General features: G+C 41.5%; 1 protein-coding gene across 3 annotated transcripts in view; it reads left to right on the top strand.

Moving 5' to 3' along the window:
- Positions 1-26,303, top strand: part of scaper (S-phase cyclin A-associated protein in the ER) — a 62,983-nt gene that overhangs the window by 7,642 nt on the left and 29,038 nt on the right. For 2 of the 3 annotated variants that reach the window (XM_068313925.1, XM_068313926.1), the window contains exons 2-22: positions 794-911; positions 2,008-2,084; positions 2,837-3,034; positions 5,188-5,288; positions 5,735-5,851; positions 6,495-6,622; positions 6,710-6,984; positions 7,442-7,774; positions 8,971-9,138; positions 9,250-9,316; positions 9,414-9,531; positions 9,841-9,952; positions 10,392-10,532; positions 10,805-10,960; positions 11,047-11,189; positions 12,540-12,621; positions 12,717-12,869; positions 14,279-14,386; positions 18,150-18,286; positions 22,895-22,960; positions 23,583-23,685. In XM_068313925.1, coding sequence (XP_068170026.1) covers positions 794-911; positions 2,008-2,084; positions 2,837-3,034; positions 5,188-5,288; positions 5,735-5,851; positions 6,495-6,622; positions 6,710-6,984; positions 7,442-7,774; positions 8,971-9,138; positions 9,250-9,316; positions 9,414-9,531; positions 9,841-9,952; positions 10,392-10,532; positions 10,805-10,960; positions 11,047-11,189; positions 12,540-12,621; positions 12,717-12,869; positions 14,279-14,386; positions 18,150-18,286; positions 22,895-22,960; positions 23,583-23,685 — 2,901 coding nt within the window. The remainder of the gene's footprint in view (positions 1-793; positions 912-2,007; positions 2,085-2,836; positions 3,035-5,187; positions 5,289-5,734; positions 5,852-6,494; positions 6,623-6,709; positions 6,985-7,441; positions 7,775-8,970; positions 9,139-9,249; positions 9,317-9,413; positions 9,532-9,840; positions 9,953-10,391; positions 10,533-10,804; positions 10,961-11,046; positions 11,190-12,539; positions 12,622-12,716; positions 12,870-14,278; positions 14,387-18,149; positions 18,287-22,894; positions 22,961-23,582; positions 23,686-26,303) is intronic. The other variant, XM_068313927.1, reaches the window with a different exon arrangement.

The raw sequence follows: 26,303 nt of genomic DNA, 5'->3' as shown, positions 1-26,303 counted from the left end.
ATATAATGCTTGCAGTATTGAGACTTTCCAGGAGCATGCAGAAAAATGTGAAGCTGTTATGTGTTGACTCTTTTGTTGAATGAATGTCTCAGCTGAATTAGTTTCACATACATTGAAAAAGAAATTACTATAATCTTATTCCCTCTATAATGATTTATCTCCTTGTACGCTGTACTACTGTGCGTCACCTGTAGCTAAACCTCTATGGAAAAAGCCACTGCATGATACATTTTTATCATACTATCATAACTTTGCTTTTTTTATCTGCAACATTTTGGTTACCTTTAATACTCAAAATGCAGAGTCTGAAAGGCTTTGTAGAGTAGGAGAGGATAAAGTGGGTATACACTAAATGGGACTTTACAATAGTTTCAGATTGGATCCATTTTTATTGGTAATTTTTCAGTTACTTCAGACAAACATAATGGCGTATATGTTTTATTTGAGTTTAGATTAGGATCTGACTTAATAAAATGGACTGCTTAGCCTTGGTGAAGGTATGTGCCCTATGCCCAGCTGGTAGCATGTTTTCAGTGGTATTTGTTGTTACATATATTTGGAACAAAAATCCCTTAAAAATAATGGACTCATTGGAGATGCCTTCTAGCTTTGTGTCCATTGTTTCTCTAATATTTCAGTGTCACGACACCTTGTGTGTTCTTTGGCAGCATTGAGCAATAATTTAAAATGGAAGTATCCTTATTTCATTTGTTTCATACGGTACAGTATATGGTGTTCCACTGTGCAGAATCATGTTATTTTCTATATAAATGACAAGACGTTTCTCCCACAGGCATCTTTCCAGCGCTCCAACAGCCATGATAAGGTGAGGAAGATCGTCGCTGAAGAGGGCCGTGCTGCTCGGAATCTGATTGCCTGGAGCGTACCCCTAGAGAGCAAGGAGGAGGAAGGTAGAAAGCTGCCTGCTGCCAATGTTCTATTATTCTGCTGTGTGACAGTTTTCAAATGGTTGCCATATTAACAAGGTTTAAAAAAATTGCTGTTTTCTCAGAGGATGTGATATTTTTTTGAAGAGGAAATGATAGGAGACAAAACCTCAGATCCAGTAAATCTTACTCACCCACCAAAACCTAGTGTGATGTATTTGGATGGTCCATTCTTCAGCTGTTGTTGAGCTTTTTGTTAAATCTTAATGTAAACATGACACTTTTTTTCCTCCTCATAAAGTAGGGTAGTTAAACTGTAATTACTCATCTACAGAAATGGTTGGATACAATGAACAGAAGGATGGTCACAGTTATTAATTGTCAGCCAAAATTTCATGATGGTAACAGCTTTAACTGGAACACAGTGATATTTCTTCTCATGATTAGACTGATATATGATGGTGGATTGCAAAGAATCTCTTCTGTGGGCTGATGTTTAAGTCGAGACCCGGCCTTCTATTGGGTAGATCATCAGGTATTTTAGACAGACGTCACTACCACACTGTTTCAGTGCTTGATTTGTGCAGTATTATGTAATAGACTTTGAAATATTTGTCCATTGCTTATGATTTAATTCAGGAAATACAGTAATTCTGGTCAGATGTTGACCTTTAGCCCATCATCTTGTTGTAGTTTCTTTTTCAGTGATCCCATCATATTATTTTGGATTTAGATGAAAGAAATCTTCTTTTAGATCAGCCCACTCAGAAACCTCCACCACAACCTCTAAATCTTTTTCCCTCTTACATCCTTGTGGCGGTTTATCTGTTTAATCCAGGGTTTATTGGCTGCTGTCATGTTTATTCCATGAGTACCAGAGATCTTCAAGCTGCTTTATTCTGGTTTAAAGTCTTATAATTTCTTTTGTTTACATGTACCTTTTGCAGATTAATAGTTGATGATGGTTTTTCCTCCCCATTTCTTGTACATTCAAGGCATTTGGATTTAGTAATTCACTCGTTCATTCATTTTCAATACCCGATTCTCCCACATTTTATTTGTCGTCTTCATTTTGATTGTCAATGATAAAGAGGTTAAAAAAAATTTCTTCTTCACACAGCAAAGTCAAAACTCCAGTCCAGCAGCGGCTCCAGGGCCCAAAGGGTCAGTTCCAGTCAGCCAAGGAGTAAGAAACAGGTCGGTGTTGGATCTCCCCTCACTAGAGGGCGCTGTTCACCAAGACAAGTCAGGCGTTTCTTTTGCCTCACATTAGAGATGCATCTTAGATCACAAAGCTTCCTGATTTTGCATCTGCCAGTGGATTTTAGAAAAGCTGTTATTAAAAGAAGAGGAGCCTTAGTTTGCAGTTGCAGTGTGAAAAGGGACTATTATCTGGAGTCTCTCTTAAAAATCCGAATCTGAAGCTTGGCTTGAGTCCTGTTAATCTACTTTCATCTACAGACACCTTCTCTCTAATTCAGCTTTTTTTTTGTAACCTTGCCTCATCATTTCAGGTAGCAACATTAGTGAAAGGGCTATTATTGTACGAAACCATTGATGCACTTGGAAATAACATTTAAATGAGTTTTCTTTGCTTGCCTTTTACAATCTTGTGTGCTTCAGATATTTCTGCGCAAGGCTGTAAAATTTACAGAATGATGGGTAAAATTTCAACAGGAAATTGTAATGTGGCAGGATTTTCTGCTGACCAAGAATGTAAAATGCATGACCTTGACATTGCTACAAGTGGTTCAACCTTCCTTTTTTTCTCCTCATGTTAGAGACATATGCATGGCAATATAAAGAAAATAATGCACCTTTGTTCACAGCCAAAACAAAATAGAATGTCTAAAGTGTTTATTGTTCTCTATAAACAACTGGAGACATGCATGACAATGTAAGAAATTTTTATTGTGACCACAATTTTGCTCCATGCTTTGTCTCCACAGAATGCTGGCGTGGAGAGTAAAACCCCATCTGGTGCCTTGTTGGATAAGGGGCCAGAAAAGAGTCCCACCAAAGCCAGGCATCCCCGCAAGGTGGACCTACGAGCACGCTACTGGGCTTTCCTCTTCGACAACCTGCGCCGACCTGTGGACGAGATTTACGTCACGTGTGAATCCGATCAGAGTGTCGTAGAATGCAGGGTCAGTTTGCTTTGTGGAGAAAAACTGTCTTTCATTGAAACGCAAAGTCAAGCTTCAGGGTTAGCATGGTCATAATCTGGACTGATCAAACCAATAGTATCCATGGAGACTGTTGGAGTGCAGAACCACTAGAGGGAGACATTAAGATCAATACAAAATAGTCATCCTTTTGATTTCTGCTTTATGTCAGAGAGAATCGTCACAGGACTCTGTCATGGGCCTGACTGGACAGAATATTGTTGAATAAATTCTTTACATGTATATTGCACGTATTATGTACGTACTGTTGAAATGAGACTTCCCTGTGTTCTGGTGCACATGCATGAAAAACTGACTGACAGCATTTTGTTTTGTTGATCAGTGTTTTGTTGGGTGTAGCCTTGGAGTCGGGCTGGGATGATGCTCCGGGGCATACTGGTATGACTCTGCTGGTCCTGTGTCTTATTGATCCTTCTGCCATGCTGCATTATGCTGAGCATGGTTCTGGTGACTGTCTGCGGTCAGCACCGTAGCCCAGTTCCCTGTGGTGTGGTTGGCTGGCTGTCAGTGCCCCAGCACAGCTCCCCATGGTGTGATCAGCATGTTGACACTTGGCCTATGTTAGACATCTGGCTGGTAGGTTATTTTGGAGATGTGGGGGTGGGGGGTTTCTTTGCCATCTTACCGCTGTATCCCTCTCCCACCCTAATGCTTTCTAATGGTCACAGTGCTGGGTGCTGTTCATAATCCCCCCCATCCCACCCATCTTGGGCTTAATGGACACTGATAGATGGAGTCATCTGGAGGGGAAGCAGAGTGCTCCGATATCCCCCCAGCCACAAACCCCCAGTGTGGCAGTGGGCAGTCTGCACTATGTGTATGCTGTCATACACAGCCGGCAATCTTTCACCCATAGTATACAGACAAAAACATAACTATTGTCAAGAAGGGAATTTTTAGCAGTATTACAGTAATGTTTTGTATAACAGCGTGTGAGATTCACTCAGACCTAACACTGTGTTTCCTCACTGACAGGGAAATGTTTCACCCAGCAGAATGACTCACCTACACTTGTTAATGATGCCCACACACTCTTTAGTCCTCAGCCTCCGCGTTTGACGTGTTCTCATCATCTCTTTTTCATTCACATCACTATTTTATTCGACATAACACCAAGTCCACATTAGAAAAACCCAGAGTGTTCCTGTTTGCTTGGAAACAATCAAGGTCCTTATTTTTTGAAGTAAAGATAGATTTTTAATGTGACGTGAGGCAGACTGTACTGATGTCAAATCACTTAACAGAAGAAACACTGCAAACTGAATTATTTACTTGGGGTCAGTCTTGCTAACTCTGACTCTAACTCTTCTAACTCATGCTTGTCTGCATGGGCCACAGGCTTTTACTGCCATCCCTGCTTTATGACGATGCCTCTTGAGGGTTAAACATTTTGTCATTCCTCATGAAATGTTATGTGAGGGTTGTATTTAGGTAAGTATGCCTGTTAACATGTTGAAAGCCTCTTTATGGTGCCTTCACCAACTGTTGGTTTATCTGTCAGAGGAGCAAACCTCCCTCTGTCTCCGTCTTCATTACCAAATGAACACCAGGCTGTAGAAATTGTCTTTGCCTGTTAACCAACTCTAATCAGCAGACCTGCTGCTGGACACATCTTTCATTGGCCTGACTTGTCTATTAACTAAAAGCACTGTGAAGCTTTTCTCTCAATTACCACTCCCTTCACGCTCCCCATCAATCAGTTGTGTTAGTTTCATTAGAGCCTTGGGAAAAAGCTCTGTGCAGGCCACCACCTCTGGATAACCAACAGTGTGAGGGAGTTCAAGTGCAGATGATATGGATTTCCCCCCTCTGTTTTTTTTCTCAGAGTTTATGCTCTCTGTACCAGAACATGTGTGGGATGGCTCCAGCTGCTGCTGGCTTCACCGTCTTGAATACCTCCTTTTTTATTTACTTAAATTCCAGATTTACTCTTTTAACAAACATTAGAAATGCCTACTATTGGTTTTGCTTGTGAAATTGATCTCGAAATTATTTAGAATAAAATGTATTCTTTTGTTCTGTGGTTTACATAACGCTCCAATTTTTTTAGATACTAAAATTGAGGTTGCCGTGTTGCTTTGTTCCTTAATATGCCCATACTTTTGTGTCTGCAGGAGGTATTGATGATGTTGGACAACTACGTACGTGATTTCAAAGCTCTCATCGACTGGATTCAGCTTCAGGAAAAGTTGGAAAAAACAGATGCACAGAACAGGTGATAGTCTGTTTCTTCTGCTAACCACTTTTCTCCATCCCTCCTTCTCTCTCATTCACCACCTGCTTGTAGATTGTTCCCTGAGGTGAAGCTCAAAGCACCAATGTCTGGTGTCTGTCTTTTAGTCGCAATCAGAATAGATCAATAGCCTTGGCTTTAATTCAAAGGAATCCATGAGTTTATGGGCTTCACTTTTACACGGTGACTGCTACAACCGTAAATTGACTGAGAAATGAATTACCCAGTGCTACTTCCTACTATATCCATATCAAGTTTGGTGTTAATCACTAAAGCCTGAAAGTTTACATGCTCCTTTTATTCAATAAATTGCTGCAAGTGAATCATTCATTGAACTGATTTGTTGAAGTGTGAGCGCACTAAGTATATTTTTGGCCTCTAGGTAATGGTGTATACTAAGTCATTTTTGCTACTCTCATTATGTTCAGGCCGACATCTTTAGCCTGGGAGGTGCGTAAGATGTCTCCGGGCCGTCATGTGATGCCGAGCTCTTCTGCAGACAGGATGGTTACGTCTCCAGGGTCTCGTCACAGCCTCAGCTTTGGGTGAGCGCCGTGCTGCCATTATCTCCACTCAGGCTTGAAGGCCTGTGTGCTGCACCCAACCCCCTTTTACCCCGTACCATTAGACGTATGATTCAGTTTGAAACCTCAGTGTAACATTTAATGTGATTATAATTATATGATGATAAGGCATCCTGTTATTAACTGGATCAATATTTCAAATAATGCACAGTGCCTGTTTTTGAAGGGGTTAGAAAATGCATATGATGTTGTATAGCAATACAGCCATTGATTGCTAATGGTGAAACATTTGTTTAATTCAATTTGTTGAGTCTCTCACTCTTTGGCCACAGACTCAGTGGAAGGTGTAGATGAAAGTGTCAGTTAAAGACTGCTGAAGCATCTGTTCAATACAGGCACTGTTCTGTAATCGGATGCTGCAGGAAATGGATATTGATCTTGATGGAGGCCTGTTGTCCCACACAATTCCATCTCTGCTATCTCCGGCTAGAGAACGTGAGATAGCCACTGTCTTCAGCTGCTTAAGGGTCTGACCCAGTCAGGGTTGTAGGCACTGCTCAGATGTAATGGGTCATGAGTTTTTAAAATCATACCTGCTGAGAGTTAAGGTTTCACTTTCCAGGAATGTGTTTATGTTCATGCATCATGTGTGCGTCTTATCCAGAGGTGCCCCTGCTACACTAGCAGCGGCCCGGCGCTGCCACACAGGCCTCAGCTGGGCGGACCGAGTGAAGTGCAATCACTCCGTACCTAACTCCAGTCAGCCACCCGCCTGCCCAGGAGAAACACAGGGTAAGATTTTTGTCACCTGCACAGAACTCGATTGCACTTTTAGAAGATCTTGTCTTTCACTGACATGGCTCCACATGGGATCTCCAGGTAAAAAAGATGCTGAAGGCTGGGAGACTGTCCAGAGAGGGCGGACTGCAAAACCTCGCTCTGCCACTAGGGCTGCAAAGGCCAATCCTGTCTTGGCTCATGTGACCCCAAAACACAATGGCGTGCTGCGTGAGAAGCCACATCCACTTCATGAGAAGGAGCAGCAACTCCATCCTCAGCGTTCCATGGACAGGAATGGGACCGTGACGGACACGAGGCAGCGAGTCTTAGCTGAGCCTGACCTCCTGGAGATGGTTGGACGTCCAGAGATGGAGGTACAGAGCGTCACTAGCTTGTGTCATCTTTTTTATCCAAGCTGTCCGTGGATATCAATTATTCACAAGGAGCAGAGTAACACTAGACCTGCCGCGTTTGTTTTTGTTTTGGGCTCCGCGGTATTCATAGAAATCCTGCACAGACAGGCATATCAACTGTAAGGTGATTGCACGCTGAAAATCAATTTTCACTGTCATGAAATACTCTTTTGATTCCTGAACACACGTCTGGTGAAAGTGTTTTCTAGCTATTGGTTGGTTCCAAAATCCAAATCAGTACTTCTTGTCTACCAGCTTTGAATTGGATGTTTAGGGCATGTTAGTTCCAGCATTCCTGCATGATTTGTGTTCTTAGCTATGTGTCGAGTATTGACTGGTTTGATTTTTATGAATTGCTTGAAAATATGCATGTCTTTAAATTGAGTTTGCTTGTGTTTATGTGTGACTGTTGGTGCAGCCCCCAGCAGAGAGTGTGCAAGACTCGGGGCAGTGTGTCGACGCACCTTGTGAAGACGTGCCTCCCCCCATAACAGCTCTTATCCCAGAGCCTACCCCGCCCTCAGCCACAGTCCCACCAACAGAGATTACCTTATCAAGCCCAGTCCCTACTCAATCCACCTCCCCTGACATTCTCCATACTGATGGACTCAGGGCTCTGTTGGCCTTGGGGGACAGTTGGGCTGAGGGGGGTGCATCACAGGGCATGGCCACATCTGCTCCAGGACAGGCTGAGACTCCCACAGCAGCGGTGAAACTGGAGAGTGTGCTGGACCCCACAGAGCTTTCTACTGTGAGTGCTGAGAGATGGAGGACCAGAGGGGAGGGAAGGGTGGGGGGCACGGATCCCCAAGGGTCCTTTACCGCCTAAACAAAGTCAATCTCAAGAAACCTCCTGACCAAATATGCAGGCAAGACTTCATAGCTCTGTGTAGTGTCGATGTAGCACAATTCACCGTGAACAATTGCTGGGCTCCCAGGCGGTTGACAAAAACAAACCTTTCAAATTGTTTTATTTTTTGCCATTTTAAATATCGGTACAAAAAATATATAAAACCTCAGCTAAGCTTGCAGTTTGCATTCAGTCTTTGTAAAGATATTACACACTTCAGGTGTTGTCACTAATATTAAGCAGCTTTGTGCAGTTGATCAAGGATGGCCACACCTTTAAGTGGGAGTTACTGTCAGTTTGACAGGTGGTTTATGAAAACATGAACTATGGTTGTGTATTTAACAATAATTTTAAGAGCTTTGACTTTAACTAGGCAGTTATTATTCTCTCAAAATTTAGAATATATTAACATTCTTTTGCATACCTCATGTAAAATTCTTAATACTCAGGAGTAAAATGTGTCAGACTCTTTTTATTGTCATATCATGGAATTTGGTGAGTAAAAAAGCTTTAGCAAACCCATTAGCTGCCTCCTCCCACCATCTTTTCATCCTCACAGTAAATGTGACATGCATGACTCTTGAATGCTTCCTCATTTGTGATTCTTGTGATGATTGTGTGGTGCATAATGTGATTGGGTTGATCATGGTGTCCCTGTCAGTCTTTGAATCTTGCACCCAATTACAAATCAGGCCAAACTGCACCATTTTTTTTACAATCAGGATGCATACAATTTTTTTCCATCATGCAGAAATACGTATCATGTTTCTCTCTTTTGTTTTTTGAATGTCTTGCCAGCATAATGACCATATGTGAAGCAGTAAACATGTTAGAAAACACCCCTCTGATGGGATGTAACCAGCTATGTAAAGTGAAAATTGACATTTCACAGAGTTGCATCTGAAACCAGTGAACCAGAGTCCTGGTAAGTTGCAATAGTTAGACAAAGAGCCAAAACAATCCTACAACTTTAGAGCAGCTAATTTTAATCTGTCATCATTAACCGACTATTTAAATCTGATTTGTACTGTGACATATCAAAATGACATGTGAAATGCTGCCTGTGTGAAGTGGTATCTTTGCTGCCATCTGTTCAGCCTCAGTCCATGGCAGAGGTCCTTGCCAAGAAAGAGGAGCTTGCTGACCGATTGGAGAAGGCCAATGAGGAGGCCATAGCCAGTGCCATCGCCGAGGAGGAGCAGCTTACTAGAGAAATTCAGGCCGAGAACAACGACCTCGAGACTGAGAACGAAAACGACTTTTCCGTAAGATTAATCCCAGTCACGGCTTTTGTAAATGTTAGATGCCTTGTGCTCTAGATTTCTTTTTCTTCATTGTGTTCTGAAGACTTATGTGACAAAATATCTATCACACAGAATGGCATCAGCAACGGGGGATGTGGGGTGACTATGGATTGGAGCGACATGCTGGCAGAACATGACGGTATGGAGATCAAAACTCAAAATGATAGCTGCTCCTTGTTTATAATGGTGAACGTTAAACTCAAGTGTTTTCTCTTTCCTATTTGGTTTTCTTTTAGCTCGTGAGCCATGGCGTCAGAGTAACTCGTGGGGGGACATAGTAGAAGAAGAACCTGCTCGGCCTCCTGGACATGGGATCCACATGCACGAGAAGTTGTCCTCCCCGTCACGCCGAAGGTGCAGGACATTTTACCTAACTGTGGGTTGGGCCTGTGTTCAGTGAGCTGCTTCATTCATTTCTGGGATATATGAAACATCCACACATTACAGCTATCCTCTCTAATTGAGTGTGTCCCTGAACAGCACCCATATCTATTCATTGGTAATCCCATCACTTTATGTTTAAGATTCAACTTAGCTATCTCATTCCGACATTTCTCATCTTAGATTACCTCCCAGAACATTTAAACAGGTCAACAGCCTATCAGAGCACATTGTTGATGAGGGGGCACAGAAAAATATGATTTGTTTGTATATTTTTAACAGACCCATCGCAGAGACAAAGAAGAAACTTGAAGAGAAACAGCTTAAAGCTCAGCAGCTGAGGGCCAAACTCCGTGAGGAAAAGACACTCAAACTGCAGAAGCTCTTGGAAAGAGTGAGTGAGCTGTACGAACCTGATGGAAAGCACCCTGAAGAAAGTCTTTGCAAGCAAACCCAGCCTGTCTTATAATTAGAGGTTGTGTCAGCACACGGCCTGATAGAATCACTAAATATTATAAAGCCCCTCAAGTCGCATTCAGACCAGCTGGCCGCAGACAGTCATGAGAACCCCCCGGCCAAAATCAACAGCCGCCTTTCATGAAGTTTGTTTTTGTTCCCCAGATCATGGGAAGATGAGTGAGTCATTGAATAAATCAGGATTAATCACACAAATACATGAAGTGGTGTGTATTCACATTAAATCCCATGTGGAATCACTGTAGATGGTCACAAGTGATAAAACAACCATTGTCTTTGAATTGGAAAATGTGCGTTGTATTATTTTTTTCTTCTTCTACTTCATCCACCCACGCTTATCACTTTTCACTCCACAGGAGAAAGAGGTGAGGAAATGGAAGGAGGAGTTGTTGGAGCAGCGTCGGAAGATGATGGAAGAAAAGCTGCTGCATGCAGAGTTTAAGCGAGAGCTGCAGCTCCAGGCGATCGTTAAGAAGGCCCAAGAAGAAGAAGCCAAGGTAAAGACGGGGAATCCCTGCAAAGCCATAACTCACAGTCAATGCATTGTCTAAATTTAGATGAATTAAGTTTGCCATTTTCACTTTCGGTGTTAAGTTACAATGACAAAGATCCCAAGGTCCTTAATGATATTCTTAGATTGGCTGAGAAATGTTGATCCTCTTATCTGGTTGGAGACGGTTTGACTTTTTCTCTGTTTAAATATATTTTTGTCTGTCATATACCCTGTGTGTTTTTATATCCCAACCCAGAAGTATGTGTGTCTCTACAGGTGAATGAAATAGCCTTCATCAACACTCTTGAAGCTCAAAACAAGAGGCACGACGCACTGGCCAAGTTAAAGGAGTATGAGCAACGATTGAACGAGCTGCAGGAGGACAGACAGAGGAGACAGGAGGAGAAGCAGGCCAGAGATGAGGCTGTGCAGGTGCAAATAAAAAAAAGAATCCTGATTTTTATACTTGTAATTTATGTATTTCGATTAATTCTAAAACTCTTCTACCCCTTCTGTAGGAGCGGAAGCGACTCTTGGAGGCAGAGCGGCAGGCACGAGTGGAGGAGCTGCTGATGCGGAGGAAGGAGCAGGATGCTCGTATCGAACAGCAAAGGCAGGAAAAAGAGAAAGCCAGAGAAGATGCAGCGCGGGAAAGGGCCAGGTATTTAGACTTGAAAGGTAGTAATGTTTATATCCATATACTTTATTAGTTTAGTACAAGAACAGAAAACAAGTAAGGTGAACGCCAAAGTGAAGACGTGTGGGATTTTTTATTTTTTAAACCTCTTTAAACATTTGATTTCCTACTAGGTGATGTATTCTATACTCTTGGGCCTTGGCTAATAAAACCTCTATCCCTGATTTTCTTTAGACCTTCTCTGCAAACCTCCAGTAATCTGGCATGAGGTGATCAGTCTGTTTTAGTAGAATGAAGATGAATTAGCAATGTAGCCTGTTGAGGGCTTTTTATATCAGGAGAGCTTCTTCAAAATCGGTTATAAATGTTGAGGAACAGCTATTAATGTGCTTCCTCTAAGTTAATAGCAGAGCTGCAGTGATTTGAAAAAGTAACTTATTCACTTAATTCATTATGGCTTTTTTTTTTTTAAATATAAAATAAATAACATTACAGAAGTCAATATCGTATCATCCAATTATTTAGCATTTTTTTAAATTTGTAAGTTGACTAGTAGGATTACTGTTTCTCTCCATTAACTTTCTGTCAAAAAGCAGGTTCTGTAAATATGGAGGTGGCTTGGATTTTCTTCATGTGGTTCTCAAGAGGCTTGTTTTCGAACCACAGAGCTGTATTTGCATTTACAGTGGTCCCTCGTTAATCGTGAGAGTTTTGTTATAAAAATAACCCCCGAAGTAGTCAGCTTTATTTTTTACAATTATTTTAAATGTTTTACGGCAGTAAAATACCTCACTACACACTTGATACTTTTTTTCTGTTAAAACTCTTTCTTCATTCCTGTTGAAACTTATTGCTGTAGTCGTCTTTGTTATTTTTGTCATTTATGGAAGTTTCATTTATTCCGTAATGGCACTCTACAGCCATGTAACTTCTACTTTCCTTTAGCATGTGCAGAAGTCCAACTTTTTGTGCGATGTTTAGCATCCTCGTCTGCCTTTTGGGTGACACCAGTGGTGCAGAATGTTTGTCGACATTGTGGGGTTTGTTGGGCAGAAAACTTGCAAACATTCAGTACAGCACTCCAGAGTCACCCTGCCAGGGATCAAAGATTTATGTAAATTTACCAGGCTGAATGCATTCTGTAATGTACAGGAGACACGGCACAGAGGAGATTGGTTGACAATGGTCTACAGCCAATCACAGTGTGCTAATCAGGATGCAGAACTCCATGCACTGTAAAAAAAAAAAAAAAGCATTAAAAATGACACTAAAAAATTGCGAAGCTGTGAAATAAAGAAAATATTAAAGGTGAACCGTGTTGGAGCGAGGGACCGCTGTATATCGTTTCACACGGCTTCATTGTGTCCTATCTAGAGATCGAGAGGAGCGTCTGGCTGCTCTTAGTGCTGCTCAACAGGGAGCCATGGTGGAACTTCAGAAGAAAATTCAGATGAAGGTAACACTACATTGGATAATCTTGCATCTCCGTCAGATGCATTATCAGACTTCCCAGTTTCCCCTATGACGCCTGCTTTTTGATATCTTCCTTAGCATGATGAGAGCAGCCGTCGGCATATGGAACAAATAGAGCAGAGGAAGGAGAAGGCCGCCGAGCTCAGCAGCGGGCGACATGCTAACACGGACTATGCCCCCGAACTCACACCGTACGAGCGCAAGAAACAGTGCATCCTCTGCGGTGTTGTGGTATGTACAGGACCATCAAGTAACCTTCCTGACTTATTGATACCCAGATATGTCCTTCAGTTACATGGACTATCTTTAATCTAAGGATTCATTTAGTCAGCTGGCACATGTGGCCTAAATCAGATTTTCCTGATCAGAACAGATCACATGGAATCAATTTGGATTTGGACCACTTCCATATCAAGTCTGGTTTTTACAGTTTGAATTTTGTTTTCTCAGTAAGACGTCATTCTGAACACACACACACACACACACACACACACACACACACACACACACACACAACTTCATACAGACGTAACAGCCATCACACCAAAAAAAGCCATAATTCAATATTTGACTCCAGTCCTCATTTTTGCCATCGTCTAATCATAAGATGTTTTACTGTCCACGTGGTTCAGTTCAGGGCCGTGAGCTCACACTTGGATTTGATATCGGCCACATGTAAAGCTTATTGAGTTGCCAGACTTTCATGTTTACCATTGTGGGATGAGATGCTAAATGTTGTCATTGCTTTTGAATGGACTGTAACCATACATTGAATTCTCTTTCTCTGCCTTGAACTAATATTTTATAATGGACGTGGTTCACATGGATGTAAGGAAAAGTTGCTGCAACTGCTGAAAGGAACAACTCCTTACAGTATAACTACATAAAGATGCAGTCAGTGGATCTTTTTGAAAGATGGCGCATTTAAATGAGGACTGCATTGGTTACACATGCATTGATTCATGATAGGGAATGACTTTTGTTTTTCAAGTGTCGTACAGTAAATCCACAAGCAAACACATTCATGTCAGATGGGCCTGCGATGAGAGCAAGGGTGGGACAGCTTGAGTCTTCAAATGGGCATCAGATAAAGGAAGAGGTTGGGGTGAAAAAGGGAATCTTGTTAAAATGTTAGATGACAACAGAGATCATGGATTGATCAGCAGCAAGCGTTTAATTTAATGACATTAAACACACACCATTTTGAATGGAGTCTTTACAGATATGAGAACACAAAATACCTCCTTGCACACCTGCCTTATTTCTCAAACTTGATTTTGCTGTCTCCTCTGCATATGTCCTCTTCAGATGATTAAAATGTCAGAAAACTTTTTGATAGTTTTTTGGACTAAACTCTTCTCAATCAGACTCGAATCAAGACAATTCAATGAAATGCATCCATAAAGGTTACCTTTCTGTTTTGTCAGTCTACACATAATGTTACAAATGTCTTGAAATGCATTTCCTCTCCTCATCTTTACTTTAACCCGAGCCTCAGCAGAGGCGAGTTGTGTCCTTTGAAAAACCCTTGTGGGGTATTGTTTTTACAGCGTCCCGTGGGTCTTCTTTGACCTTTTTTCTGCTGCTGTCTTCAATGTGTCTGCAGCAGCAACCTCTGACCACTGTGTTTGTGTTTGTAGATCACCTCAGAGGTGCACCTGTTCAGCCACACCAAGGCCAAGAGGCACCAACAGGCTGTGCGGGACAGCAGCAGCATCCAGGGACGGGAGCTGTCTGATGAGGAAGTGGTGTGTATAACACACAGCCACCATGCCAGGAGCAAACATCCACTCATCCTGTCAATGAATAGTCCTTTTGCTGCCTGTGTGATGTAAAAAATACAAAGAGACAGACACCATGGTAGTTTTTTTATGACGTGGTCATCATTACTGTTTATGCATCCCCTTATATCCTGCCGCAGTCGTTTCTGGCTTTGTGAGATCACAAATGAGCCTTGAAATGTACACAGTTAGGGTTCAGCGCCTCAGCGGAGGGGTGACATCACCCCCTTGTCTCCAGGCTGTTTTGTCCATGGGAAGGCAGGTCGTTAATGCAAGGTAACCTCTCTGTCTGCAATATGAGATTGGCTTTTCAGCAGCGCTCATCGTGAGGCTGACAACTGTTGGTGCTATACGCAGCACCTTTGGCCCCAGCAGCTCCTTCATTCAAAGCTTTTTTCAGAGGGGAATAATTGATTCTCCTTTGCTTCCTCTAAATCATTTTCTTTCCAAATGCAGGTGTTTTTTTGTTGTTGTTTTTATCCATTTGACATAATTCAAACAGTCCAATAAATGGAGAGAAGCACTTCATCATTTTAGCCCTGTAAACATTCATATATGAACACCACTCCTTATGCATTGATGACATTGTATTAATGATATTTTATTCATTTTCTACATTTCATATTATCATTTTTTGGAAACACTGATCAGGTCAAGTTTATGTTGCTGCACATCTGTGAAAATATAAAATTGGGCTCTTAGCAACTGTAGTGTCTCTAGTACATAATGTTTAGATGCTCACACCTTCTTTTCTTGACTCTGAAAAATAACCTAGGTGTCTAGCAGGTCTACATATGGAGACTTTGTTTAGATAGACATATGTGGCCCCTTGTTATTTATGGCAAAGCTCATTTTGATGTCCACTATTTAATTCAAACCACTGCCAACTATTTTCCAGACTGTGGCTCCATAACTCTTCCTGCAGTGAAAGATTTTTAATTAAAATGAAGATGGTTGGTTCAACTGTGCAGAGGTCACACTGTAGTTTTTCAGCTGAAGTGGGTGGGGAATGCCATACGCCTTCATATATCTGAAACCACATTTTGTCTCATTCTGAAAGACTTGCGTATTAAATTGAAAATACAATGATTATCAACAGGGTATGATCGATGTGTGGGGGAGAGCTTAAGATTGCAGTCCTTCTCTTTGCTCACCATCTGTCTTAGTTTAATATAATACTGGTAATATACAAGACACATGGCCTCTGACTTGATTTACTGGTCACCTTTGGACATGTCAGCTCAAAAAAGTGGTGGTTTCTCTTGACTGGAATCTTCTGGCAACTGCTGCCAGCAGACGGTTCACCGGGCTACAGAGGGTATAGGAGCTGATGTCCCAAAGGCACAGAGTAGTGCTAGAGGTCACGTAGTCAAAGCTGCACTGATGGCCACAAATTGAGAACCTTGATGAAATATCCAGGCTGCCAGCTGAAGCAATCCTCTCCCTCCGCACACTGTTAGAGATCTAAAAACTTTCCTGGTTCTGGCTGTCGGGACATCCAGTGAATAGTCGTCTGGGTTTCTTCTTTGTGTGTGTGTGTGTGTGTGTGTGTGTTTGTGTGTGTGTGTGTTCCCCCTTGTAAAATATTACAAAGAAGACACATTTTAATACAAAAAATGTCATGCAAACTTCAGTGCTGATGGTACCTATATACTGTACAGTGTAGTATATCTATATCTATCTAGTGACCAACAAAAAAAGTTTTTTTTGTTGGTCAGAAGCTTCCATCAAGTTGGAAGCTGCTTAGACTTATGTTTTGTGACAAAAGGCAGTGGATGAACATATCTCTTGCAGTTTTTATGTGTTTATGTTGGTCAACTTTTATCAGTTCTATTTTGTTGTGTCATAGAAAGGAAGACATGTTGGTATAAGGTCATATTACTTGCGTTTAGGGTCTTGTGTGGTGGCAATGCAGGTTTGCCAGCATCTTTGCTGCTTCATGATAATGAAGCACCTGGTGACAGACAGGCGTCTGTCACCAGGTGGGATTGTCTCCAACAGTCAGTCAACACAGCCTCTTTTCAGACTGGCGCCCTAGCAACAGAAATGGGTTGTAATCATTATATATTTATTTGCTAAGGGACCATTGTCTGTGTGTCAGCATTATATTTGACAGTTTAATATTTCAGATACCCTTTTATATTACCAGTGTCATTTTTGCAAAGATGTTTTGGATGTGTTACTGAAACGATTCCATTAAGTGAGTGGCCGGTGCGTTGGATAGCCTCTCAGACAAATTACTGAACAGCTGCCTCCCAGGAGAGGGACAGCTTATGGTCATGAGTCATAACAGACCTGTGGTCTCAGGCAGTGGAGGGCAGAGGTGTGTGCATACAAATACAGACGCATACATCCCTGTTAGGAAACCACTCCTTCGTCTGTGGCGCTCCTTTCCTTTACAAAGTTAACATTTTTCACTTTAATATTCTTTGCAATTTTAGGTTCCTAATATTAGAGATTAAAGATCCCTTTGTTATCCCTTTATGTTAAAACGACTTAGCCTCTGTTAAAGTTCCTGAAAATTTTGCAGGAATTCTTACTAATTGATTTCTGCTTTAACAACAAGAATCTTACATGTTAGTGTTGAACATTCTTGCATACTGGCTTTAACACAAATACCTCAGCTAATTAGCACCATTCCAACCATAGAAGTGTGGAATAATTGTCATTTGATAAAAAGATGATCAAAGAGCCACACCTGTCGTCCCATTTTTAAACTGCAGCTCCTGATTTGAAACATATACATCTGTGACTTCTCCCGCTGGTGTTCCATCTGTTTAAACCAGAACAATAAATGCAGAAAGTACATAGTGTGAAGTAACCCCAACAGTTCTCATTTTACTTGTGTAATAAAGTGGCTTTCAGGACCTCCAGTGGTCAAGACAGCCTTGGATTCATTCGGTAGTTTTATGGCACTAATTTACTCTTTCGCCCTGTTGAGGACACCTGTCTTTCCAATGACCGCTATTCAGGCAGCAGGTGCACTGATTGTACTTATGGCCAAAGGGTACAGCAACCCACACACAGGTTAGCTTTGCTGCTGAATGGAAAACCTTTATCTGTGGGGCCATCCTATCCTCTGGGGTGCTGGATGACAGCATAATTGGGTAATTGGTTTCTTGCACATGCATCATGTTCAAATTGGGTTACTTTCCCTTGTCTCCTGATGGAAATATCGGACTCATCTGACAGGGCCAGACAGAAGCAACACCTCCAGCCCTTCAGCAGGTCTGTGGGTGGGTGTCTTCAAAAGACTGTAAAATATTAGAGCACCACTGTGTCTCATTTGAGACACAGTGGTGCTGTTGAGGTGTAGTTTTATACATCATACAATAAGCGTAGTGTTAGGTGTACAGTATAACCTTCACATACAGATATTTAACAAGGATTATATTCCCTTTCCTATTTCAGTGTATTTCTGACTTAAAGTGTGGGATTGTTATTTGGCACATCTTAATAAATAATGGTGTGCAAATCCATAGGTGTATCAGTAAATTATGATTATATAGAAATGTACTGGAATAGATTTAGAGTCATAGAAATTGTAATATTCCAGGAAAGGACAAGTACCTTAAAAGTTAAATACAGTATTTTTGTCAAATTTTCTGTCCTCCATTGATTTCTGCACTTGTTTTGGCACCACAGGCAATAGTTATTTTAGAAGCTTGATGTAAGTGATAGCACACGGTTACCAATAGTGGCTTTCATTTATTGGTTTTGTCTCCTCCAGGAGTATCTCTCCTTGAAGAAATACGTTGTGGATATTATAACGGACAATTCTGTGCTGTCCGAGAGCACGAAGAACGTGGAAGAGAGACAGAAAGCACGGAAGAAGGCGAAGAAGCTCCGCGCCAGGATGAACTCCAGGTAACACTTCTCTATTTTGTCGCTGTCAGCCTGCCTTTGCCTTCCTCTCTGTTTTTCTCTCTCCATCCTCTCACAAGCAGAGGACACACCTGTACCAGGACTTTTTTTTATGAGTGACAATGAGCAGACATCATGTGCATCCCAACTGTCTGCAAGGTAACACTGATGAGCTTCATTTATAACCACTCCCTGTGATTGGCCAGCGAAATTGCAAATCAATATCTGGGCCCCAGCTTTCACCTGTAAGGAGCTTTCATCCAAATTGCCGATGTGGTACTGCCAAATCTGAAGTCTTCACTGGTGTACAGGATGTATGTTAAAGTATGTAAGAGCCATGCTTATTTTTCCTCTTCTGGGGTATTGATTTTTAAATGACGTATCAAAGAAAATCAATAGTAATCAACAAATTGGAAGCAGAGCTGCTGTGTGTTAGAACCTGGACCTGAATTTAATCAATTTAACTGACTGCCTACGGGAGGGGAGTGGAAAAAACACATGATGCTGATAATACGTTCAGTAGCATGTTATGGATGCAGAAAAGACCTGATCTACAACAAGCAGGGTGACATTAATATCTGAGATGTGCACTCGCTAATTCTGGTTCCTACACAATATATCCTCTGTAAAGAAAGATACAGCCTCTCATTGCCCTGTCAGAGCCTGAGAAGTCATAATCACTTAACGATAAAATGTGTTTAGTAAAAAGAGTATGACACAACATACAGTGTATTGAAATGAAAAGTTTTCTCATTAAGCATTGTAAAGAAAATGTCCAATACTGATATGTGTTTTTATGATTTAAATTATTTTTCTTTTACCATAGGAATCATTTTGACGCTGACTTTAAAACCAATTGACTTGATGGTGAATTTAAAAACTTGGGAAAACATATTACAGCACCTTCAATGAATGAGCTATTTTAAAACCTTTTCATATTTAAGGCACACTGGATTATAAGGCAAAACTTCAATGAATGGGCTATTTTAAACCTTTTTCCATATACTGTATAAGGGACACTGGATTATAAAGTGCATTGTTGGTTTTTGAGAAAATTAAAGGCTTATTAAAGGTGCGCCTTATAGTACGGAAAATACTGTAGTCAGAATTAGATTTGGTGTTGGTTTTGATTGTCTAACACAAACACCCCTTTGCTAACACACACCACTGCTGGCAAACGACCAATGCACAGCTGCGACTTCAACACCAGAATGGGTCCTGGAATGGAAGGGTCCGTCTTTTTGTGAACACGGGGAACTGTCCTCAGCCCTGAATTTCCCCTAGTGGTGTTTACATCGGTGTAGGAGAGGCATTGTAAAGCTGCTTTGGCCCCTCATGTTGAAAAGGGGAGCGTCAGCGGTGTCCATTTACAACACAATGTGTTGATAAAAGTTGATAAGTAACTTTCTGCATTCCATGTTGTATAGACTACACTGTTTACTGACTCCCAGTGAAAGACCTCCAACATTCCCCAAAGAAGAACTTTGTGGAATGGGGGTATGTTATCGGGGGGTTTTTTTAAACAGACACTTAATTTTCGTTTTTTTAAGCATGTCTTTGTCAGTTATGAAGAATGAGTATAAAATATTTAGAGCGACGGATCAAGAGTAGATAAGTGCTTTTTTATGCTCATTTTCTGATCACTGTTCTGCCCCTGCCATTGAGAAATGATGCAGAGAAAATAATTTCAGTTGATAAGAATATAATCATAACCATAACATATTTTGCAAGTAAAATATTTATAAATTTTAATTTCTGACATTTGTAAGCACATTTACAAGATTAAATGCACAAGATCCATTTTGATTGTGATATAAAATCACGAACAAGAACCCGTAATACCAAATAAATAGAGCATTTCATACATCAAATCTTCCCTGCAACAGTTTGCAGTCCGGTGATCACAGGTAGACATGGTGATTACAGGTAGACATGGTGATCCCAGTACAGCCCCCAACTTCTTACCACGACTTTTAACAGTCATTCAAAAGAAGCTGAGCTGTCCACTCCAAAGCGCTCCCGCCCTGCCGCTGTGCTTTTACACTGGATGCTGCTGTTTTTCGCTCTGTGAGGCTCAGCGGCACCGAGAACGTGACAACATGATCTGTCTCTGTTCACCGTCACTCCTGCGCCAGCCCCGCTGAGACTAGCACTCAAAGGGAGCAGGCTGTCAGAGGTCATAAATAACAGAGTCCCAGTGAGCACAAAGGTGAGCTGCTTCACCACTGGGTGAAAATGAACCGTTTTATTGGAACACCCGACGGTGTCTGTAAAATGTGAGTGCTTTTCACAGGACTTTTCACCAAGCCAACATTTAGACCTGTTGTGTCATAAAGCGCTGCACATTTATTTTATCCCGTGTGTTTTTTGTGGCTCCGCTAACCTTCTCCAGTCATAACTGTTTTGGGAAGGAAAACATGCTGTTAAATTTTAATGTAAGTATCCTGTCAGTTAGTGTCAGGATGAGTTCTGACCTTGCCTGTGGCTGAGTCCTTGCGGTTCACTCAGCATGCAACAGAGCGGGCAGTGTGTTGTGATGTGTGTGGCTGCTCAGATGATGGTGTGTATACAAAGACAAGCCTGTTTGCTAGAACACAGTACATATGTAGTGGTTAGCACGCCTTGAATTATTTTACCCAGTCTGCTGGTTTATGATATGTGGAAATTGGCTAAATGGTGAATACCAACGCTGAATGGCTTCGTTGCGAATTGATTTATTGAAGCATTAGAATATTTTTCGGGTGTCTTCATTACTCCTCATTACTGCCCCTCAGCTGATGCCGTTCTTTTGTTTCCTGTGTGTATGTTGTGATTAATTTGGTCCTGTGTTAAAATAGTCTGTGTGTCCATCAATACAGATCATAAATATAATTTTTGTCAGTAACACACCAGTAATACTACTTGATTTTTGAATGATAAAGTATCTGTCCTAGAGCAATGTCCGTCAATGTCCTAGTCTCGCTCTAAAGTGAGTTCTCGGTTGCTGTTAGATGACTGTCCTTGAAAACAAGAGATTGTTGGGAAAAATGTTTAGCTTTGGTTGCCCCGTGCCCACCCTACCGGGACTAATCCACCTGTCTTATTCCAGGAAGTGTTTGATCCTATCAGTGTACAGATGGGTAACCGGAAGGCACTCTATCTGTCTCCAATCAATAGTTACTTATCTTGTCTGGGAATGCCTGATTGACAGACAGAGTGAATTCCCCACCCTGACACACACACACACACACACACACACACACACACACACACACACAAACAGTCACACTAGCAATTTGTGTTTCTCAGTCTTGGGAGGGTCTCTGTTGGAGCAATGCTGCCGGTCCTGTAACAACCATGTTTTTTAGGAGGTCATACATGTAGCGATGGTTGTGTTCCATTTAACGGAAATTGAGTGAGAAGCAGACAGAAAGTCATGTTTAAAACGGAAGATTGGATTTAAGTTATTAAGTCTTCATGATAATAGCTGATGGCAGAAGAGAGAATGTGTGTGATTATAATACAAGTTACTTGGTGGATCTCTGATGGATTAAATCACGTGTGTCAAACTCAAGGCCCGGGGGCCAAATGTGGCCCGCCACATCATTTTATGCGGCCCACTGCGAGAGCATAAAAGGTCAGAGTGTCTAAAAGTAAATAGGTAAAAAGTGTGCTTTGACCAAAACTATATTGCCCACAATGCAGTAATGAAGCCCATTTTAACTCTGACAAAAACGTTTTGAACGAAGTCATTGTCCTGACTTGCGTTTGATGTTATTTGTCTTTATTCATTGGATAGTTTGATCCTTGATTGATGGAGTTATGCGGGTTTCATGACGTGACAAATTAAAAGGATTTATGTTATAACAGAGCAACAAGAAAACATATTTTTTTCTGTGTAACTGTAATGTTTGTGCAGTAGGTGTACGAATCTGTGGTGAGACCAGCAATGTTGTTTGGTCTAGAGACAGTGTCACTGAGGAAAAGACAGGAGACAGAGCTGGAGGTAGCAGAGATGAAGATGCTGAGGTTCTCTCTGGGAGTGACCAGGAAGTATAGGATCAGGAATGAGTACATCAGAGGGACAGGACATGTTAGAGGTTTTGGAGATAAAGTCAGAGAGGCCAGACTGGGATGGTTTGGACATGTTCAGAGGAGAGATAGTGAATATATTGGTAGAAGGATGCTGAGTTTTGAACTGCCAGGCAGGAGGCCAAGAGGAAGACCAAAGAGGAGGTTTATGGATGTAGTGAAAGAGGACATGAAGGTAGTTGGTGTGAGAGAAGAGGATGCAGAAGACAGGGTTAGATGGAGGCAACTGATTCGCTGTAGCGACCCCTGAAGGGAAAAGCCGAAAGGAAAAGAAGTACTGTAATGTTTGTAACTTGAATAAGTAATCAATTCAGAGCTATTTAACATTAAGGAGTAGATACATTTATGTTACATGACATTGAGTTGCATTTAATTACATTTAATAGTTACAACTGGGCCTTTGAGGACAGCCGTTATGCTGACGTGACCCTTGGTGAAAATGAGTTTGACACCCCTGGACAAAATAAACAAACTTGTGTTGAACTTTTCCCTCTTTTTTCACACTTTAATCTGTTCATACGTTAATCTGTCTGTCTGCAGGGCAAAGGAATATGAGAGCTCAATAGAAATAAAACCTCTGGTCCATGACTCTCCATATAAGGCCAAGTAAGTGTTTCTCTTTATTTCTTTGATATATATTTATCACAATATTAAATTTATAATTTTTAGTTTTCTAATTTCTATTTGGCTCTAGGACTACTATTAATGTATTATCATCTATCAAGTAATCATTTGGCTTACAAATCAGAAAAACATCCCTTTAAAAAGGAAAAGTAATGATCGTTATCAGTTGTCTGTGTAGGTTCTCAGTTATCCAGGTCATGGTTATCCAAAGATGTTTAAATCAATCCACTGGACTTTTAAGAAAGTTTCTTGAAAACGTTTCTCCTCTCATCCAAGAGGCATCTTCAGTTCTGAAGGTGGCTGGTCTTGTCCCAGCTTATTAACCCTGTGGGGTGTGGTCAGTGGAAACAGCTTTTAATCGTTATGAGTTAATGGAGTCAAAATTCATTCTACGAAATAGTGAAAATTTTCATATTTGAGGAACAAAAACCTGCAATGTTGTAATATTTTCTCTAAAAATGTTTTTTCTGTTACTGATCTTGAAACTGTCTTCTTGTTTCTCCCTTCTTATGTTGGTTAGAGAGGTTCGGTTGAGGTGTCCTGCAAGTACGAATGAAGAGCTGGTGTTAGTGAATCTGAACTAAAGGTGCTCTTGTGTGTTCAGGTTGCAGCGCCTAGTGAAGGACCTGTTGAAGCAGCAGAGCCAAGACAAAGTGTCTGGTCTGGACAGAACTCTGGGAGAACTGTCTCGCATCTTAGAGAAACAGGTACGGAATGGATCTCGTTCATTGAGTGTATTTTATATCATCAGATCTAGACAAAAGAGCGAGACAGCGGGCCGGTATGAATAACAACATCTACAGTTCTAGAAATACTGCAAATGATAACATCACTAGAAAAACAACACAATTAAGAACAAAGACACAATAGTGATTGATAATGGTGGCACTGAGGATCAACCCTGACTAATGCATAAGATCCACCATGATTCCTGGGAACCTGCAAGATGAGAAAGCACAAACAAACCACAGTCTCAGTCGAGTTTCTAACATGCCTTCATGGGATTTGAATAAGGAAGGGGAAAGGGGAGGAGGGAAACTCAGTGCATCTAATGAATTCCCCCAGCGGCCTTTGCCTAACGCAGCATATTGAGGAATAACAAAGACTCAACCTCAACTGTTATCAAAAAGAAAAGATTAAGCCCACTTGTTCTTTAGTGTTGATGTGTTTTGTAAGGGTTTGATGGTTTAAACATTTAGGCTCTTCTCTTCCGTGCATTATGTCTTGGTTTGCAGGGAATGTCATGATTTGTAGGTTAGTCTGTGCTGTCTCCAGCAGAACACAGGTCATGCCAGCCCTTTGGCATATCTCTGCAGCGATGACTTGACTTTGGCTGCGTCTCTTTGTGTCTCACCCTCCCAATGTAGAGTATCACTTACTCCCAACCAGCTTGCCTTTGGTTATTGGCTAATGAAGACCAGATTAACTGTTTTCATTGTGCACATGGTACCAATAGAGGAGCTTCCCAGCACCAGAGTACGCATTGTTATGTGTCTATGTGGCTTGCTCGACTCAGATGTCACTGGTTTAGACAATGGTAAATTGGATTTCCAGATGAAATGCCAGCGATGCACAAGGCTTTACTGAACAAAGGCAAGAGAACGTGTATTTTTTCATACTTTTTTTTTTTCAGGTTTAGTTAGATATTATGGCAGAGATTTATAGCAATGGGTGATTAAAAACATCTGTCCCAGAGGTTTAGTTGCATGACTTTTTTTTTTTAACAGTAAAACTCACATCAATTTGAGAGCAAGAGGAGGAATTAAAACACCTGCCACAATGTTTATGATGAGGAGAATATACAGCCCACTTCCTGTAATGAGGCATAAATTTCCTGCCCAGTTGTGGTTTGAGCCATCATAACATCCCATTGTACATGCCTTTGGGCGTGAGGATAGAGAGATTATGGTGTCCCTTCAGTGACGAAGGGGACGGGTGGAAAGGCTATTATTGAATTTCCCCAGAGAGGCAAAGAAAAAGGTGGCTGAGGTGGGTGGCAGAGTGCCCTGTAAGCAGAGAGGATGAGACCAGTGTGATGCGAGTAGCTCACAAGCTGTCACTACATGAGGGCTCCTCCCCTCAGCGCCTCATAGTCCCAGTGGGAGGTCAGAGGTCAGTGGGCCACGAGAGATGTGCTCCATTCAACAGTGATGTTGCTCACAAAGAAGGCAGATTGAGACTCTGTCTGGGCGCTCTTTGTCTTTACCTCAGCTTTAAAGCACATTTTTAAACTGTTTGGTGAAGTTCTGATTCACCAGCTTCTTAAAAAACTTCCACTGAAAGCTGAGTGGAACAATATGATTGGCTAAGAAGGCAGCCTGGGGAGCACTTCCCTGTCTAATCCCTGGGACAAAGTCAAATAAACATAGTCTCAGTCAGCATGGCTGTTTTACCCCTGAGTCACATCAAGTCGGGACCGTTTAGATTGTTTGACCTAACAAGCATCTCTTATGTCATTGACTCACCTAGAAATTTGTTTTTCTCCCTCGTATCTGATTCAGTCTCCACTTTCTCTGCTAATTCCTTAGACAACACCTGACACCCCCCTCCTGCACTGCTGTTTGGGTCCCCCCACCCCCACCCCCCCTCTGTCCTCCCTTGCTTTCTAAGCTACTTCTAGTCTGTGACCCCAGCGTGGTTCTCCCTCTGTGGCCTCTAATGGTTTATTATGAGTCCAACCTGATTTTTTTTTTTTCAACTATTGGTGATTGAGATTAGCAGGTTCCCTTATATTTTCCCACATTTTCCTTTCTCTGCATGCTTGCCTTTTTAATATGAAGCATTTATATTTATAAATTGCCCAAAGTTACAGCCTGTCAAGAAAAGGCAACATGTCTACCATGTAAGGAACTGTCAGCGGTGCTCTGAGAACCACAGACCAGCTGTCAGAGCCTTGTGGGGCCGACTCGTGGGAGCTGTATTGGGGGACACGAGGAAGGTGAAGGGCAGAGTGGCAGGATAATAAAGTTTCTGGCTCGGGCCTCCAGCAGACTGACAGAGAGAGCCCAGATCAACAGTACCTTTTCCAGGAGGGGCAAAATTGTGCAGTACACTCTTCATTTTCAAATTTTTCCATTGTGGCAAGCAAAATATTCTTCAGACACTGCAGAATTTTTGCATTTTGTTATAATTTACTTCCTGGTTGGCATTATTAGAAAAAAAATGATGCTATCTCTTTTTGTAAGGAATATGGTCATGATATTAATTAAATGATCGACTATTTTATTTGTAAATACCGCCCTGAATATGATCAGATTCCTGAGGAAACATAACATTTTTTATATTTTATATCAATCTTGGAAGCTTATGCTTGTTGACTAGGAAG

Source organism: Antennarius striatus, chromosome 4, assembly GCF_040054535.1.
Source record: "Antennarius striatus isolate MH-2024 chromosome 4, ASM4005453v1, whole genome shotgun sequence".
NCBI classification, from domain to species: domain Eukaryota; kingdom Metazoa; phylum Chordata; class Actinopteri; order Lophiiformes; family Antennariidae; genus Antennarius; species Antennarius striatus.
The sequence above is the reverse complement of the archived record's forward strand: the minus strand, read 5'-3'. Positions and strand labels throughout refer to the sequence as shown.